The sequence below is a fragment of the Hemiscyllium ocellatum genome, chromosome 42, assembly GCF_020745735.1.
Source record: "Hemiscyllium ocellatum isolate sHemOce1 chromosome 42, sHemOce1.pat.X.cur, whole genome shotgun sequence".
NCBI classification, from domain to species: domain Eukaryota; kingdom Metazoa; phylum Chordata; class Chondrichthyes; order Orectolobiformes; family Hemiscylliidae; genus Hemiscyllium; species Hemiscyllium ocellatum.
Window position 1 is genome coordinate 30,484,183 of NC_083442.1, and position 20,462 is coordinate 30,504,644.

General features: G+C 37.0%; 1 protein-coding gene across 2 annotated transcripts in view; it reads right to left on the minus strand.

Annotated features, from left to right (window-relative positions):
- Nucleotides 1-20,462, minus strand: part of scaper (S-phase cyclin A-associated protein in the ER) — a 324,173-nt gene that overhangs the window by 207,774 nt on the left and 95,937 nt on the right. For both annotated transcript variants that reach the window (XM_060853762.1, XM_060853761.1), the window contains exons 12-19: nt 18,894-19,011; nt 18,594-18,705; nt 16,807-16,947; nt 15,516-15,671; nt 13,193-13,335; nt 12,655-12,736; nt 10,143-10,295; nt 9,470-9,577 (exon numbers count right to left, since the gene is read on the minus strand). In XM_060853762.1, the coding sequence (XP_060709745.1) occupies nt 9,470-9,577; nt 10,143-10,295; nt 12,655-12,736; nt 13,193-13,335; nt 15,516-15,671; nt 16,807-16,947; nt 18,594-18,705; nt 18,894-19,011 (1,013 nt within the window). The remainder of the gene's footprint in view (nt 1-9,469; nt 9,578-10,142; nt 10,296-12,654; nt 12,737-13,192; nt 13,336-15,515; nt 15,672-16,806; nt 16,948-18,593; nt 18,706-18,893; nt 19,012-20,462) is intronic.

The window sequence follows — 20,462 nt, forward strand, 5'->3', positions numbered from 1 at the left end:
CTGGAAAGCCATTGGAGAAATAGTTTTAAATTTTAATTTACATTTTTGTTAATCTGTCAGAAACTTATCAAAGTTCTCTGGCACTTGTTTAATGCTGAAATTATGGATCTTTCAAATTTGTGAACTAGATCCTGTATTTTTATCATCTGTCCAATCGTCTCCATATTATGAAGAGTAAAAATCTGTATAATAGTTTTATACAATCATAAAATATATTTATTGTCCATAAACTGACATATCACAATACAGCTTTAGTCCACTTTAATGATTTAAATTAAGATCTAAACACAGATCTAAAAGTAATTTTGTTTTATGATTGCTCCTTCTCTGGGTTAAACCCAAAGCATTTAAACATTTTTTTTAAAAAAATGATTCAATTCTGGTGTTCCATTCCAATACAGCACCACAAAAGAAACAAATACTTTAAATGTGCCTGCCATGGTATCTGGCTGGAGAGATGAAACACAACCGTCCTATCCACCTGCAGCTGTGGAACAGATTCAAGAAGTTATCACTGATATAATCTATTCACTCACTGATGCTCCTGTCTAAAGTGATAACTGAACAAAACAAACCTAATCTCAGTCTCTGAAACCGACACCCATCAGTAAGAAAGCTTGGATATAAAATGACAAGTCAGCCAGCTGTTCCACTGTCACTGTACAACAATTACAAGCTGTCCATCAAATCAGGAGGATGGGTGTGGCAATGAATAAGGACATATGCCCGGTTACATTTTCCAATGCACAGTTTCTGATTTAAAAATCTGTCCTTTATTGCAAGAACCATGCACTATCAGAAACCCAATAACTATACTCATTTGTCATTCAACAGTTGATATGGCAAAGAGCTAATGTTAACTGGGATATAGAGAAAACGGTGAGCACGAGACAGAGTGCGTGTGCAAGACAGAGAGAGAGAAAGAGAGAGAGAGAGAGAGAGAGAGAAAAAACAAAGATTGGCACCCATATCTTCTGCAACACCAAACCAGTGCTACATGATTCCAGGCGTTTCTCAGAGTTCTCACCTTTCAGGTTATGCAGCTTGGACGAAATATCAGAATTCAACTCTAAGAATTCATTAGGAAAACAATGAAGTAATGATACCTCATTTCAGACATGAGTGTCATATCTCAAAGGTGGAGATCAAAGTACTGGATTATCACATTAAAACAGATTAAACAGCATTATGTTCAAACTGGCAGCTTTGACTTTTAGCTAATGTGAAATAACTCTATTAAACTGCTTCACTCAACACTAGGTTAAAAAGCAGCTAATGTTTGACAATTTAAAGTGCATTTTAAATGACAAGAAACAAACAAATCAAACTTAAATAAAAAATGGAAAGCACTGAAATAATTCAACAGGTTTGGCAGCATCTGTTGAGAGAAAAACAGAGTCAACATTCAGAAAGCGAAGTCATCGAGGACTTCAAACTCCATGTCCAATGAAGATTCCTCAGCACTGTTTTAAGTTAGATTTCCAGCATCTACAGTATTTTACTTTTATTCAGATTTTTATTCAGTAAGGATATCAAATGATGGAGCAAAGGTAGGACAAATTTAGGTGCATACCAGTCATGAACAGTGGAACAATCTGAAAGCTAAGTAGCCTACTTCTACCCCTAACACCTCTTTTCACTTGTACAGAACTATAATTATGCATAACACACCAATTGGGTGGAAGGGGGTGGAATCCTCATGGATGAGGAGTCTGGTGCAGTTAAGGAATTTACAGGAATCTTTCTTTGGCTTATTCAGAGAAACACCATTATTTTAGCTGCTTGAATTTTAGATCACGCAATCATAAATTCAGTATATTTAAAACAGTGATAATCTTCATCTTTTATTTTTTAATTTTCCAGGAGATGAACAATGTCAGTTTTACGCCTTGAAACTTAGAATTTATTGTTGTTTGAGACACTAAATGATCTCTATCAGCATGTTTTATACAATATGACTATAAAAAAGGTATTTGATAATTAAAACTAATAGGGACAATGAATGAGATAGTTTATAAGAGAAAAAGAAATGCATCATTCATCCAAAATACAGCACATCTGACAAGAGAGCACTTTCTCAGATCTGGGAAAAAGCACAAAGAACTGCAGATACTGGAAATTGGAAATGAAAATAAAAATTGCTGGCAAAACTCAGCAACTCTGGCAGCATCTGTGGAAAGAAAGCAGAGTTAACATTTTGGGTCCAGTGACCCCTCTTCAGAACTGGTGTCTGCTTTCACTCCACAGATGCACCACAGCTGTTGAGTTTTTTTCAGCAATTTGTTTTTGTTTCTTCCTCATTACTGCTCTACAATACTGATCCATATAATGCACTCAAACTCTGCATTTGGGTTTGAATCAATAATCTTTTGCCTCAGTTTATGAGTGATGTCATTTTTATTTAAAAAGAGCATTGTCACACTGTCCTACAGATCAGCAGGATTAATTCAAGCATCTCAATGTAATTTTGACTGTCCCAGCCATGTCTGTCAACATGGAAATGTTGAGTAGATTTACAAATCATCTATCCTCCCTCCAAGCAATGAATGGAAAATTCCATTCTGATCCATATGATCTTTCTCAGCTCTTGGGGTACATGCTGGCCAACAACAAATTCATAACTTTAAAACTACCACATTTGTACAGAGATCCATACATTTTTATTTTCATGGTACTTTATTGCTGTGAAATTCACCACAATATAAACTAGCACAGTTCCATAATAATCCAGGTCCCTCAGAAGTAGTTTTGCAGAAATGCTTCAGGAAGCCATATTGGATTATAAATGTCCTGAAGACAGATTCCTGGATTTCTTATTAGGAGGTTTAAGAATTAACAAAATTTCATTATCCATTATTCCATTTGGGCCATCTTTGTGACTATTTCCATATTTGAGAAGCACTAGTTATGCATGTTAATGATGACCTGTTGGCCATTGAGAGATCAGTGAAAAGATTTTGAACAATTTCCTGAAGTAATAATTCTGCTAGAGGGATGTAGAGTCAAGCACCGAATGTTAATACAACAAAGTTAAAAGTCATTGCAAAATAGAATCTTTTCAAATAAAAATCCCACCCCACCCTTCAAAGTTTTTATTTCAACAGCAATAAAGATCTCAAGTAGTTTAAGTCTGCAGCATTAGGGTTTCCCTCAAGACATCTGCTACACAACAATAGTAATGTGACCACTTGATCTCGATAAATAACTAAGACAAATAAATAGGTCCACAGTTTATGTATTAGCCACAAGAAAATGAAGAAACTGTATGTCACAGTGTAAACTTTAAAGAGATTACATTACATTTTGCAATACCATTAAAGCTTTCAATTTTTAAAAAATCTATAATTATGTAAAATAATCAAGTCTACATCATTTACTTTCAGCTGATGGTGAATGTGAATGATGCAAAACTAAACTGTGAGGAGAATAGTGGAGAACTTGAAAACATCATCGACAAGCTATTGGGCAAGTGGCAGCTGCAATTCAAAGCAGAGAAAGTGAAGTGATTCATTTCAGAAGGAAGGACATGGAATTGCAATACAATATAAAGTGAACAAATCTGAAGTGGATGCAAGAGCAAAGATGCAGGTATGTATGTGCCTAAGCCACTGAAGCTAGCAGGACATGTTGACAGTGCAGTTAATAAAGCATACCAGATCCCTAATAGGAGCAGAATACAACAGCAAGACCATTATATTGAACTTGCATCAAATGTTTCGGCCTTGGCTCACATACTGTGTCCAGCTCTGGGCATTGTAATTTAGTAAAGAGGTGATGCATTAGACAGAGTACAGAAAAGATTTATGAGAATGGTTCTGTGGATAAGGAACTTCAGTAATGAGGGGAGATTTAACAAGTTATGACTGTTATCCTTAGAGAAAATAAGGCTGAGGGGAAGTTTGATAGTGTATTAAAAGCAATCAGCAGTCTGGACAGAATAGGTAGGGAGAAACTGTTCTGACTCTCGAAAGCATTGAAAATGAGAGCAAATATTTAAAGCAATTAGTAAAAGAAGCAAGAGTGGGAGACAAGACTTGGTGCAGACACGATGGGCCAAATGTCTTCTTTCTAAATCATAAAAATTCTGCAATTCTATCATAACCAATCCAATGTTACATGATATATAATAATTCACATTTTTTAAAAAACCATTAAAATTCCTTATTTAGCAATTTTAATTATATAGACAGGTTAGTTTATGAGGAGTTAAAAATTATATTCTGTAATGATGAATAAATTTTTAAAATCTTGGATTCATATCATACCTTATCATGACACATCTCAAAGCACTTCAGGCAATGATTAACTTTTGCAGTTACTGTTAAGTGGGCAAATGAATATACATCTATTTCATGATTCATGTGTGGGATTATATATATTTTTCTATACACACACATATGGGCAGCATAACATTGGATATAATTCATTTTATTTAATCTAAATTGTCCAATCAATTACAAGTTATAAACCAGGAAAGTAAAAAATGGACATTAATTTAATTAGGACAATTTTTTTTTCATTCAGACATAGATATATAGGTGCATTAAGAAGTTGACTTATCTGTTAGTGTTAACTTTTTATAAATGAAGATCAGAAATAATTAAATGCCCCAATTTCCATTCACCATTGTCTGAATTTCTTGCAGATTTTTATTTCTTTTCTGCTTTCCTCTCCTCAGATGAGCAACCTTTCAGCTAGGCTGGTTTCACCAGCATTGGTTGTCATTCTGCACCTAAACAGAGTATTCAATCAACCCCAATTTCAGTGCAGAGCTCTTGTCGGAATGATGATTTTATAGGTGAGCTAAATTCTGCCCTCATCTAAAATGCACACATCCACACACATATGAGTTCACACATGTTGGCATACAAACATTTTCCCCTTAGGTTCCAGGACAACAGAAGCCCTGCCTAAATCTTTCTTCCTCTCACTTAAAGTTCTGATGACAATTAAAATGTTTCTATTGTCACCTTGACTCAGGTTATTTAACATTGCGCATGTCAATAAACAAACCAACACCGTATTAAATTCATTAGTTATCTCTGTGAAATATTTTTGGTCTCCTAGCATTCATTTGTTGCTTGCCCCATATCTTTGTTTCAGTCAGCTCGGCTCTATACAAGTAATTGCCCATCTATCCTTACAAGGTAAGGGTATTATACATAATGGAATCAAGTCAGGTAGATGGAGGTCAAGGCATATAATCAGTCATCATCCAGCTGAGTGGTAGAAAGGGTTCAAGGGGCACTTAATGTCATTCGCCTAGCCAGAATGATTCAGTTCCACAGTGGGCTCAGCATTTAACAACTGAAGCATTTGAGTTTCTAATCTAATGAGTGGAATTTGTCCCTTTGAAGAAAGTGGCGCATATTTAATGATATTTGTATTGCCTACTGGGTATGAAGAGAGAGATTCTGATTTGTATTGCTTAAAACTACACTCTCTAAATGAGTTTCTTAAAAATGGACACTTTGCTAGACTGACAATATGGATGCCATTGATCATATGATGTCTGTTGACCAAAATTTCTGCCAGGTTCTGACTTTCCATAAGTAACCAAAGGACAAATGCTTCTACCATCTTGCTGGAATGCGGCACTGCGTGTATTGTACGAATATTCCAGTCAACTTAACTCAAAGAACTAGCAGACCAGATGTCTACCACAGCCAGTTTTGAACTAAGGACACCACTGAATCCCTTATGAATTGACCTAATGCAAATTATTCCACAGTTATCTCCACAAAATACAGTGGTTTCTGATAAAGGAACATCAAAACCACCTCACAGACATTACCTTCCCACATGGAAACCCTTGTCAATCAACGACTGGATTGTTTGAATCACATTCAACTGTACAGTTTTGACACATTCATTGGTCTGCTTGTAATACCAAAAGGGTAAGTAGCTCCAGACTCAGCTAAACACATATCTTTTGATTTCTCAAAGATGCCAGATCTCTGAAATTTAACTACTGTTTTGATTGCAAAATGTACCAACCTCTAAGGTTACAATCATAGTACCTTCATCAGCAATTCGACAATGTCCCAGATTCCTCTGAAAGAGACTGTTGTACACAGTGAACTGCAAGAACCTCAACTGGACAACGACATTACAGATTTGCAAACTCATAATCAACTAATTCTGAAATATTTATTTTAAAATAAATTATAATTTCTCTCCTTTCCTTCCCCATTTCATTCTTTCTTTCTTAAATGCATTTGCGGGTAAATGTGCATGGCAGACCATTCTCCCGAAACTTTGAAAGCTTTATTAAACCCTACTTTGTTTTAACCCTAAAAAATTTGCTGTGAGTCACTTTTAATTGGACTTCCCAAACAAGATGTAGGGAAACACATTGCCATCCAACTTTTAAAGAAAAAAAATGAAAAAACATTAAACTCAACAACTCCTGCTTTAGATGGGATGGGGGTCAGGAAAGAGAAGAGACAGTAAAAATTATTCAATATACCTCTTCCTTTTGTTCGTGACACATAACCTGGAACACTGAAAATAGGTGAATGTAAAAACACAATCATATTTTAGTCTGTTACAGTCAAATGGAGGAAAAATTAGCTATTTGCAACAAATTTCATACTAAATGCAAAACATTTTACCAGTTTGAAGTAGGTATTTTCTTAAATAGCTTGCATCACCCTCTCAGGTGTTACATCAATACTGATGCTGTGCTACATTTTCTGAAATGCAGTTATGAGATATTTAAGCGGTGTGAGAGAATCCACACAAAGTCAATTATTCTTTTTTGTAGCACTGTATAAAGCATCCTTAAATACTTTGAAGAGTTGAACTTTGAATACATTTGAATTATTTTGACCATTATCAGCTTACGCAGCCTAGGACTGTTTCACAATATGACAACTTAAGTTTAAGTTTAGGTTTAATATGTTTATTGAAGGTCACTGCACAAACTTATAAACATAAATGTTATAGAGTGTGAACAGAAATAATTAAAACGAGTTTAGCCTAGTGCTGAGATATTGGACCACACTGATGTATAATAAATAAGTGTGTCTATAAAGGAGGGATCTCTGATTGAAGGTATTGCTTTTTTCAGCACAATGCACTTAAAATCAGTCAGATTAGTAAAACGTACTGTAAAATTGAAGTATAAATGATATCCCATGCATTTCAAGATTTCACAAAGTTTTGGAATAGTTCAACATTATTGTTCTAAGTTATGCTATGCTTTTCAAGTGCCACATTTTTCGATTCATTCTAAGTTGGTACAACCCAAAAAAGCACACTCCTAAATCAAATTATTTATGATTCAAGTTTCAGCTATTTTCCCCCACTTTAATGGTCTATGATGAGGCTCTTAAAATTAAAGAGCATCTTGTTGGAGCAAAGACACTAATAACTACATTTTACAAGCTTCTGAATTTTTAAAGAAATGGTTAAGAAGCTAACCATTGTGCCTCAATATAATAACAAATAGCTCCAAGGATTTTTTTTAAAAGAGGTAATTTTTAATTGTTTACAATTGACTTACTCACAGACAGTAAAATACACTCTAATTATAATTGGTTATTAGTGAACTTTGAGAAGATTTGTAGCTCAGGATGTAGGTTTGCTCGCTGGGCTGGAAGATTCGTTTTCAGATATTTCGTCACCGTACGCGGTAACATTATCAGTGAGCCTCCAGATGAAAAACTGGTGGTATGGCCCACTTTCTATTTATGCATTTAGGTTTCCTTGGGTTGATGATGTCATTCTAGCTCAGCAAGTAAACCTACATCCAAAATTCACTAAATGGGTACAGAATTCATGTGTGAAGCTGTTGAATTCAATGTTGGGACCAGAGGCTATAGAGTGTCTACGTTCCTCCAGCATGTGTTGTGTTTCACTGGACCACTGCAGTATGACAGCAAGGTGACGTGCTAAAATTGTAAAAACTAAATCATTTTATTTTCAGTATTTTTGATGTAGACTGAACTGGGAAAACAGCTGTTTGAAAAGCCAAGTGTTGTTTATATTGCTGCTCAATCAAAAAGAGGGGGAATGTTACTGCAGACAGGCTGACAACAGGTGGTGTGTACGAAGTGAAATTAGACCAGAAACAAGTAACTGATTGGTTTGTGGAGTGACGACCAGTTATTGATGACAAAAGCCTTCTGCGCACCAATAACTACATGATTGGCTTCCAGTTGGCCGAATAGCTTGAGTATGAACAATATAGCTAGATGCTTTTGGACCTCCGAAAAGTGGTATTTCCCTCTGCATTGAAAATTAGCCAAAGCCCGAAGAAAGCCGTTTATTTTCCATCATCATTCCTGCAAGTTGTTGCTTTAAACCAATAAGTCAAAGACTTTATTATTTGTAAACCAGTTGCTTTGTGCCTCCTGCAAGGAAGTGAAAGTACCTGAAATGAGATTGAAGTTGAGCAAATCCTGATATGCAGAAAGGATCATCGCCCTGTTGTGAACACAATTGAAATGCCTTCCCAGTTTTTCCCTCCACTCATAACACCAGTGCTTTTTATGTTTGTCTGTGTGCAGGAGGAATTTAATATGGGTAATAGAATTTTAACTAGTAGAGTTTTATGTTGACAGTTCATAGCTGCTTATCTGTAGCTTGAAACTAGTTAGTTTAATAAACAGTAATTCTTGTTAAGTACAGAAACCTGATCTGTATTTTCTATTAGCCTATCTAAAAAGGGAGCTAGAGGTAGGTAAATTTGGAAATTTGGTGTATTTTGATAGAACCTTTAACTTTCTAGTGATAAAGGAAAATCGGAGCTTATTCTGCAGCACGCTATACCATTTTGAGCCATGACAAAATGGAAAAATAACTATCAATTTGGAGTCATGCTTACAAATTGAAGGACGATCTTGTACAAAGCAGGCAGCCTGCAAATGCATTTCCCAATTCAGAGCACTGTGTGCAGTGAATATAGTAGACTAGATTGAAAGCAGTTTGAGTCTTGATCGAGTAGGAAAGAAGACGTACCTGAACAGCCACTGAGAAGTTAGCATCATCACAACAAATGCAATGGACAAACTGGGAAAATGGAATGGAGCCCTTACAAGAAACAGGGTGTCAGGAAATATAGCTGAGGTAGGAGTGGGAGCAAAATCACCCTTGGAGAAACTGTCATCTGCTTCCCGCTGGGTGACAGTAATAGAAACTGGAAGCAAATCACAATCATGCACTCAGCACAAATGGTTCATTATTCTGGGGATTCATAACAAAAGAAATGACAGAATAATAAAAAATATACAACAATCCTAATCAGAAACATTCTCATAATTGACTACAATAAATACTGAAAAATTATTTTAAATATTAATTGACAAGTTAATGTGGTCTGTGCGCCAAATCTCACAGTAAAAGACATTAAAAAGGGTACATTAGGTAGAAGTCAATTTAGAAGGTTCTGTAGCTTAGAAATGAAGTAAGCACCATTTTTAGAAGTAACACCTATTTTATCAAATTACATTTTCATAAAACTTACCACTTCTTCATCTGACAGTTCCCGTCCTTGAATGCTGCTATTCTCCCGCACAGCTTGCTGATGTTTTCTCCCTTTTATGTGGCTGAAGAGATAGACCTCAGAGGTGATCTTTGGAACAGAAAGTGACAATGTTTCAAGATCAGTGAATTCTCTAAGCTTCCAATATTAGTTGGATCTGCACAAGGACAATCGGCATAGGACTGCACACTAACCAATTATATTTTTACATCAATTAAGATAAAATACTCTTATTGTGCATAGCATAGAGAAACTTATTGGAAATTCCAGAAGCCAAATTAAATCCTTTGATCCAACAACCTTGTTACTTTTGTTACCGATCAATCCACAAGCCATCTGCATTCACACGACATCCCAATCCTCTCCTGCCAGAGACACTCGGGCATATTAATATTGTTCTTTTCAAAATACTCTCTAGGTACATAATTCCAAAATATTATTCCCTTATAATTCCACCCAACTTTTCCCTTCTCTTTGATAACTTTATAATTTGTGCCATTTTTCTTTGGATCAACTTTGCCAAATCCCTTAAAAATGTTCCTTGTTTTCTATAGGATCAATTTCTTCAACTTGTGCCTTCTGGTCAAGCAATACAATATTTACACTAGTTCTCAGCCAGATCTTTGAAAGTAGAAGCACAAACAGCAGAACCTACCAACACGTTGCACAAGGAGCAATGTTTTTTTCGTTCATATGGTGTAAGTTTGGGTGCGTAGTCAGTGTTAGCATGTCTCCCACTGCTAAGCTCAGCTGCTTTTTCTTTTCGTTGTTCGATCTGCTCCATATGCCTCCGACTGCTCTCGTCATGCTGCATGAAAGCAAAACATATGCAGAACAATTGTAGCAACTAATGCTCTTCTGCTGGTTAAATCTACAATGGAAAATGAAATAACAACCTATGCCCTTTGTCATCATTCAAAAGGGCTGAAAATAATAAAACAAGTAATTACAATTCAGCTAGCCAATCACATCTATCATTGAGCAAATATTAGAATCCACTGTAAAGGATGCAATAGCAAAGCATTTAGAAATGCATAATATACTCAAACAGAGTCAACAAGGCTTCAAGAAGGGAATATTATGTTTGACAAATCCGTGAGAATTTCTTGAGGAGGAACCAAGCAGGATATAAGTGAAAGTAGCTGTAATATATTTGGATTTCCAAAAGGTATTCGATAAGGTATTACACACAAGGATATGTAATAGGATACCAGCCGAGTGTTGTAGTAGTACAGGACTAGAGGGCATAAGCTTAGAGTAAGGGGTTGTCCATTTAAGACTGAGATGAGGAGGAAAACTTTCTCCAGAGGATAGTGAAGCTGCGGAATACTTTAACACAGAAATATGTCAAATCTGGGGTTATTAAATATACTCAAGGCTGAGACAGACAGATTTTCAACCAGTGAGGGAATCAAGAGCTATAGAGAAAAGGCAGTAAAGTGGAGCTGAAGATTATAAAATCAGCCATGATCTCATTGAATGGCACAGCAGATCCTGTAGAACAAATGATCTCATTCTAGTGGCTAGAACTTATTGCCCCTCTGTAATTTCTTTATTATTACCTTTCTCTCCACTTTCTGCCTCTGCATTACCAAACTCACGAGGGTCTGCTTCCACTGTCCAGGCAGACATCCGAAATACTGTGACCAGCTTTGGTCTCATAAAACAAGGAAGGATTTACTTGTCACAGCAGGGATGCAACAAAGGTTCACTACTATGATTGTTGGAATGTAAGGATTGTGCGATGAGGAAAGATCGAGTAGAATAGCTGGAATTAAATTCTCTGGAATTTAGAAGAACACAGAGCAATCATGCTGAAATGTAAAAAATTCAAAGAAGGTTCATTAAGGTAGAAGTTAAAAGGCTGTTTCCCCAGATTGTGAATGTAAAACCATGAGGTTCACTGTTAGGATAAAAGGTCAGCCACTTATGTCTAACTTAAGAAGACACTTCACTCAATCATGAATACTTGAAATTTTCTAGCCAGAAGGCTACAGGTGCACGCAGTCATTGGTACATTCAAGGTTGAAACTGATAGACACCGAGGGAATAAAGGCACATGAGTAACAGGGCAAGAGAGTGAAGTTGAAGTTGAAGCTGAAGCTGAAGATCAGCTAGCTTATGAAATGGTGAAGCAGACTTGAGCAGTGGTTGTCTCCGTTGTCAAACTGACATAATCCCCATACTCCCTTAAACAATTCTTCCCCATGCTACCAGTGTGCCGCTATCATTGCTATGCTCCTCATTTAAGTGTGGCATCAGTTTTACTCTCCCCTATAAATCTCAACAGCAGGACCGGTGCTATACTATCTCACTGCCCAGTTATCCTGATTTCTACACAACCTTGCTCCAATTTGCCTGTGAAAACATGGCAGCAATACATTCAATATCTCCCTGAATGTTAAATAACTTTTCCAAAACATTGCATTGTGCTTTTTTCCTTAATCTTCTGCTTTTAAAAAAATGTTGCTCATGTACTGCACTAAAGATTGTAGCTTTTACTTGCTTTCTTAATTAACAGAAAATATAATACTAGATCAGTCAAGATTTTACTTTTCCATACAACTGCTCTGCATCCTTGCTCTATTGGAAACCAACACATTCATTTCAATAATTCCAATGTTCCCATCTGAAAATAATTCTGGACAAAACAGATACACCTGGCTTGATGGATCATAAGTTTTACATTTCTTTTTGTTTATAGTGGAAGTCAGTCACTGAACATATTCTCCAAAGTCTGCCAAGTTCTTTGACAAAGAACATAAAACTTTATTACAGCAAAGAAAAACACATTACAGGAACAATCTTATTACATTCCCTAGAAAGAAAGGTTCATCCTTTTTACCCCAACAATACTCTTACAGACACTTAAACCTCGGGGAAGAGTAAATCAGTGTCCTCTCCAGTGCAGATCTTAGAAAGGTGCCAAATTACATACTTCCTACTGAAATATAAAATGGATAGGTTCTATATCAGATGGAACCACAATACCAAGTAACACATATTCAGTTGGACTTAATTTCAGAATTGCCACTGAAAGGTCCCTAACCTAGCAGAGTCTTTTATAACTGTTGGCCTTTGCAGACTAATCTTAAGAACTACAACACATACAAACGTTTCGACGTGTATTTGAGAGGATCAGCAAAAATCGCAATATTAAATAATACCTTCAGTTGTATTTTCTTTTGTAGTTCTTCCATAGCTTCTTGTTGAGCTGCACACAGCGCAGCCAGCCTCTCCTCTCGTTCCCTGCCAAAGGAACACAGAAAAAAGTAGTGACAGACTGACGATCTGCAGTGATTCTTGATATTTTCCAATTCCTACCATGGAAGGAGCCAGGAAAATAAGTAATTTAACAAAGTGAGAAGGTATACATCCTGAAATATATTTCTGTCCTTTTAACATAATCAGGATTCCACATGCAGGATTTGACATATCACAAATAAGTTCTGGATACTTCTAAGATAGCATCATACCTAACCCCAACCTTCCCTACAATTTAAAAGTTACACTGAATAGCAATCAAAACCAGAAAACATAAGCAATGTTTTCTCCCTCTTGTCAAGGTTTATAGTAATGTTCTGGCAGAACAAATGCAGCTATGATGAGATCATTTAAGCTGCAGCCTTGTGGTCAATACATCTTGATATTATAACAATTGGCTCTTGAGGGGTGCACAGAAAATTGTTTACAAAGGCCACAAACCTGGCTCTTTCACGTGCTGCATCTTCCCTTGCTTTCTCTTTTTCTTGTCGCTGTTGCTCAATCCTTGCCTCCTGTTCTCTCCTCCTCAACATTAGTTCTTCCACACGGGCCTGACGCTCTGCCTCCAGTGCTCTCTTGCGTTCCTGCATTCAATCAAATCATTTTAAAACAAGAGATTTTAATATAGTTCAAGAATGATGAAAAATAATCCAACACTTCTCTAAATTTCCATTGTTTTCTCATAGACTTCTAACTGAGGTACACAATGTCAGCTACCCTCTGGTAAAGAGAATAAAATATACATAATTTGTATACGACCCAAGAGACCATCCATTCAACCACAGTCATGCTCAGCCCTGTGCATTCTCGAGCTTTTCCAGATGGTAGTTTAATAAAGAGCAGAAACAGCACCTGTGGCTAATTTTGCGTTCTGTAACCCAGTACGTTATTAACTTCAGCACTGTTCCACCTGCCAACTCAACATGGAGCAGACATTACATTTGACCCTTGGCTCAGTAATTCATAGAATAAACTAACTGAACTATCAAAAGGAGATCTATAGGAGGTGTAATCTTACTCTGATGTTTCAATTTAAATGTTTTGTTCAGAAGTACTTCAGGTGTTGCATCTTTTCCAGTTTCTAGTACAATACATCATAAACAGTTTTACAACTTCACATACAGAACGAGATTTCTGTTTATTGAATTGAAAATATACAGAGATCTACAGTACATGATGGCTGATGCTAACCTGGTGAGATTGAAACGTAAGGACCACTTACACCTGCATAATGCCTTGACACATCCTTGAGGAAGAATTTAAATGTGCTTCACTTGTTGCAAATGAAAATTATTTACTTCTGTTAAGCAACTGCTGAAACACAATTATCTTTGCAGGTTTGATGGACTGAGGAGGATATGGACAGATTTTAATTTAGTATTGGTTTGAAGGTTCTGAAAAGTGGGAAGGAAAGTGGAGTTGAGACTGAAATTAGATCAGCCAATGATTGTATTAAATAGCAATGCATGTTCAAGGCAGTGAATTGCCTACTCCTGGTTCTTATTATACTTAATCTCCATGCTGCTGTCTCAGAACCCTTCTGTATCTTTTTGCAACCTGTGTCCTTCTCGCAACTTATATTTTCACCTAGTTTTGTACCACGAGCAAAATTAGATACATTATATTTTATAAATAGCTGAGTTCCCAGCACTGATCCATGCCGTACTCCGCTAGTTATAGCCTGCTAACATGAGAATGTCCCATTGAAGCTAAAATCTTAACTCCATTTGCATGAACTCTAAATTGTCTATTAAACTTTTACGTGGCACTTTAATGAAAGCCTTTTGGAAATCGATATTACATCTACTGGCTCTCTTTAGCTATTCTACTAAATACATCCTCAAAAAACTTGATTAAATTTGTCAAACACTCCTGCCCATTTATAAAACTGAAATATCAGTAAAGCAGGGATGCTTTAAGTTCTCATTCAGTAGTCAGCATCTCAAACAAAGGAAATCTTCAATCTGCACTACTAGAATTATTCTACCCAGTAAAAGAAGTGACTTAATTTTATTAGATCAAAAGGTAATTTGTAAATTTACATCATCAATTGTTCTATGAAGTTTTGAGATAAAATCCAACGAAAGCATTTTGCAAAACAGAATTACTTTGGATTGTTATTTTCCAAATTTCAACATCTGTTTTCCTTTGGTCCACATTATATAAAGTGCATATAAAACATTCTCTCAGCAAGCAAACCACAGTAAATGTACAGGAGACAGAACTCAGTTATTAATGCTGAATACAAAGCCATATTAATGTGGTCCGAGCCAATGCTTTGCACCAATGCAGTAAGATGGCAGCAGGCTTTCTGGAACATTAGGCTGGGACCCTGCTAAATTTCCTAAATCCATGACAAATCCAACTCCTTTTTTAAAATTAAGTTGCTCAGGCCACATTTACAAAGCAATTATGGAACATACTCGGTGGTTTTGCTTAATGTTAGCATTTAAATAATGCAGAAATCTGGAACTGACCAGATTCCAAAGCAAATTGGAGCAAGAGTCTTTCTGGAATAAGTGCAAAGGAAAAGCAATTCATAGGCATTACATTTGTAGAGTAAACAATGCTTATTTCAATTTATACTTAGAGTAGGTATAGAGATCCATTAGCAAGGCACTGGATAGGGTGCTCATCTCCAGAATGTACCCACTCCTAGAAGAATAACTCTTTTCACTAAGGCAAAGGATCGTCTTGACTTTAGAATGCAGCACTGTTCTTCGGCAGACTCAATATAAATTTTCTTTCTCTGTTTGGTTCTAACCTGCACAGCCTCATCCCGTGCTTGCTTCTCCTCTTGCCGACGATGTCGTTCTTCCTGTAATTCATTCAGCCGCTGCTCGTACTCTTTCAGCTTTGCAAGAACATCATGACGCTTGTTTTGAGCTTCCAATGTGTTGATGAAAGCAATTTCATTAACCTGAAAGGACGAAAAGACAGAAAGGTTTCCACATCCATTGGAATGTGATTGTATTTAAAATCTACATAGTTTATTCTTCAAATACAGCTGATATATTTAGTTTCCAAAAAGTCCCAGACAAATGAAACTTGTATATAGCAATGTACCCCAGGGTTACTTCCTTGTGTTGTTAGCTGACCTCAGCTGGACAGAAACCTGGAGACAGTGTCTCAGATACCCTTAAGCCAAAGACAGAAGAAAAAACTGAATGCTCCCAGGTTTCATAACCGACCAGTGATAATCTGTACATGAGACATGAGTTGAGGGCATGATTGGGCTCAACTTGAGATAGTCATCAGGATTATACATTAAGGCGGCCTAGTTTCATGAGGTAGAAGAAGGCTGTTAATATCTATCAAACGAGATGCCAAAAATAACTAGATCATTCAGAAGGGGGGGAAGAGAACAGGAAATATTTAGAAGATAAGCTCATATAAAGCATTACATTTCAAAATGTTATAATCTTTCCTTTTCCTCTCAAGTTATATCAATATCTAACACACCTCAAACTCACGTAATTTCTTATCTACTCTGGGCTCCAAACTATCTAAATTATAAATAAGCTTGAAGTGCTATCTTCCAACTCCCTTGCTCGAAATTTAATTGCCCAGTCAGTTAACTTTGGCAAATCTATGATCTCTCAGTCCATGCAGAATTTAGAAGAACCTTAGAATGAGTTATTAAGTTGAAAGGTATTGTACAAATGTGTGTTCTTATTATTCCTCCTACCTTTATCATTGCAAGCATGCTTTAAAGAAAAATCAAAGCAAAACCAACATTTATGTTTCAACTGACTTTGGTTTCATATGCAATGGAGTAAAAAGAAAAATCAGCAGTCAAATCCAATGACCCATTCTCTACAGGTAAATGGTCAATAACTCAGGAAAATCAACGGTTTTTTTGCACAACTGTTCATGGTTCCCAGTGGGTATTTCACCATAATAATCAGGTTCAATGACAGAAGAAAAATCATTAATATTCTGAAACTGTGTCTCAGTCACAGCTTTAACTTCAGCATTTTTCCCTCAACGTGGTACATGATCAGTGTTCAGGCGCTCAAGATGATCCAGCTAGTATCTTGAGAATGATTCCAGACCTTAGCTTCTTCCTCTTGTGCCTTCTTCACGATTGCTTGCAGCTGGAGCTCCCGTTTCAGCTCAGCATGAAGCAGTTTCTCCTCCATCATTTTCCTCCTCTGCTCCAGCAGCTCCTCCTTCCACTTTCGTACTTCCTTCTCCTAAGGATATACAGCATAAAAGTTGAACAGTTTTACAACTTCAGCACTTTCCTCACTTAAAAAGCGAGCAACAGTACAAACTACAGGCACTCCCTGTTGAGCTCAGAAAATTCAATGCCCCAATTCTCAGTCTACACGTCTTCAATGTTACGTCAATGACTACATAAAGTATTTCATTGGTTGAATTATGCTTTGAGAAGTTCAATGGCTGTGAAAGGCACTGGAGAAAGGCAAATCATTATTTTTGCTGCATCTTCAGCATTGGTAACAAACAAAATTACTGTGTGGGGTGATGTTCTTTGGAACGGAAAGAAAACAAAGGAGCATTCAACGAATGGCATGACTCTAGGAAACTCAGAGGAACACAGGGTCCTTGGAGTGTTTGCTGATAGATCCTTGGAGGCAGCAGAACAGATTAATAGAGTAGTTAAAAAGGCATGCAGGACACTTGACTTTATCAGCTGTGGCATAGACTATAAGACAGGCTATGTTGGAGCTATGGTTTGGCAACAGCTGAAGAACTGTATGCAGTTCTGGTCAGTGCTCTACAGGAAGAATTGCACCAGAGAGAGTACAGATGAAATTCACCGGGATGTTGCCCGAGATGGAGCATTTTATCTAGGATGAGAGGCGGAAAAAGTCAGGTTATTTTCTTTACAGCAATGAAAACTAAGGAGACCTGATTGAGGTGTGTCAGATTATGAGGGGCATGGACAGGGTGGAAAGCAGCTGTTTCCCTTCGTTGAAGAGGTAATAACAACAGGGCATAATTTGAAGATGAAAGGCAGGAGGTTTAGAGAGGATTTGTGGAAAAATTATTCTCACCCAGAAGGTGGTGGGAATCTGAAATGCACAGTTTGGGACGGTACTTAAAAAGAACTTGGATAAGTACTTGAAATTTCATAACATTCAAGGGTATAGGACAAGTCCTGGAATGTGGGACTAATGTAAATAAGTGACCCAGACTCGAAGGGCCTCATCTATACTGTATAATTCGACTTTACTACACTACCATAATTACAATGCACATCATGTCAACATACAGTATCTGTGGATTAGCTATAGAATATGAGTTCCAACAATAACAATGAATTTACATTTATTTCTTATACTAACTGGCAAAGACATCTTCCTGTGACATATAACCTGCTGGAAATATATTACTAACAAAAGAGTGTTTTTAGAACATCAGTCAATTGTGCTCTTAGTAAACACTAACCAAATGTCACCTATTGCCAGCATTATGCGTTGTCTCGGTCAAGCGTTTGTGCTAGCATCTGCAGAAAGTTCTTTTCACTGCACCCAAACAGTACGTCTCAGCCTCAATCCAAGAATGTCACTGCCACACCACACCAATACGACACTGTCATTTTGACTTTTATATGACCTTTCTGGTTGGAATTACCAAATCAAAGCTCATTCACAACAGTTTTGTTTCATACTTTACAACCATCTGAGAACTTCCTTCAAAGTTGACAAATACATTATTTAAATGCCTTACTACCAGCAGATACAGGAAACAGGCAAACGTTCTGGCCTGTATTCAATGCAGGCAACAGATTGGTGCGCAATTCACTATGCCATCTAATTCCTCTGCCTCTATACTTTTAACTCTCACTGTTATAAACAGATTTTGTCTGTCTTACTCGCTCCAACAACTTCTGCAATTTCAGTGTCTGTTCCTCTCGTAGTTTTTCACGAAGTTGTTGGGCTTTCAGCTGCTTTTCCTCATGTTTCTTTTTTGATTCTGCAATTGTCCTGTTAACAGTAAATTTGAAAGAGAGATTCCATTACCAGACAGATCAAATGCTTTTACACATAAAATCCAGCACATTAGTGTACTCTGCAGATTGCAACATGTAATATAAAATGTTAGCTGATCATGAATCACATGCTGCACTAAAAAATTTTAAAAAACGAAAGACTGAAATAATAATCTTAATCACATTTTCCTCGATGGTGAGGAAAGCTTTTCGTGCATCTGGATGGCATGTCCAGGTGGTCGTGCTGGCTCCTCCTCCACAATATCCCCCCATGAAGTACTCTGACGCCAAGGCTCACGTGCTACAAAGAATAAAATAGAAAAATAAGAAGAAATTAAATGCCAATGTGGACAATTAACACAGAGACATCATCTTTGAAGAACTTCTGATGAAGGTTGCCACTTGAAATATTAACACATCTTCTCTTTCCTTCTACATGCTGACCAGTTCTGCTGTGTAATTTCTGTTTTCTTCTAATATCATAAGTTACAGGACATTTCATCAAAATTTAACTTTAATAAAGAAGGACAATCTCCTGGTTTGTTTAGTCAAATATCCATGGATAATATGCCTTGAGAGTGTACACATCTCTAAAATACAGTTTTAATCAGGTGTAGGGTATTGGTTTGCTCGCTGAGCTGTAGCTTTGATATCCAGACGTTTCATTACCTGGCTAGGTAACATCATCAGTGGCAATCTCCAAGTGAAGCGAAGCTGTTGTCTCCTGCTTTCTATTTATATCTTTCTCCAGGATGGGGTTCCTGGGGTTTGTGGTGATGTCATTTCCTGTTCGTTTTCTGAGGGGTTAATAGATGGTATCTAGATCTATTTGTTTGTTTATGGCGTTGTGGTTGGAGTGCCAGGCCTCTAGGAATTCTCTGGCATGGCTTTGCTTAGCCTGTCCCAGGGATAGATGTGTTGTCTCAGTCAAAATGGTGTTTTGTTTTATCCTGGGACAGGCTAAGCAAAGACATGCCAGAGAATTCCTACAGGCCTGGCACTCCAACCACAACGCCACAAACAAACACATAGATCTAGATATCATCTATCAACCCCTCAAAAAACGAACAGGAAATGACATCACCACAAACCCCAGGAACCTCGTCCAGGACAAACATATAAATAGAAAGCAGGAGACAACAGCTTCGCTTCACTTGGAGGTCGACACTGATGATGTTACCTAGCCAGGTAATGAAACGTCTGGCTATCAAACCTACAGCTCAGCGAGCAATCCTACACCCTAAACCTCAACCTGAGTCACAAACCTTGCATTAAATCAGGTGTCGCAAACTAAGGATTCCTACCTTGTTGGACACAAACCAAATCCGGTCAGTCCAAAAGTATAATTCTCAAAAATAACTTGTATAATTACACCAAGCTTGTAACTGGCATTCAGTATTCAACTCCAGTTATGCCCAGGGGGAAAAAAAGTTCAAATAAAATGAATGCCATAATAACGCTAACTTTTTTTTGCTCATTTACTATTAAAGACCAGGTTTCAGCAGAAATGTGCAATGCATATTAAAACATCCTCAATTGGTACAATCTGCTCACTTTCACATATGATTAGCTTTATGAGCATTTTTCGGGCAGGTCTTTAGTAAGTAGATTGTAAAAGTAGATTGCAAAACATCATCCATCACACAAATCAATGCAAAACAACAATTAAAGAAGAAAGATGAAGCATTGATGATCAATCTATACTAAAGTCTTAGGTTAGAGATAAAAGTTAACAGTCACTCGCGTGGCATT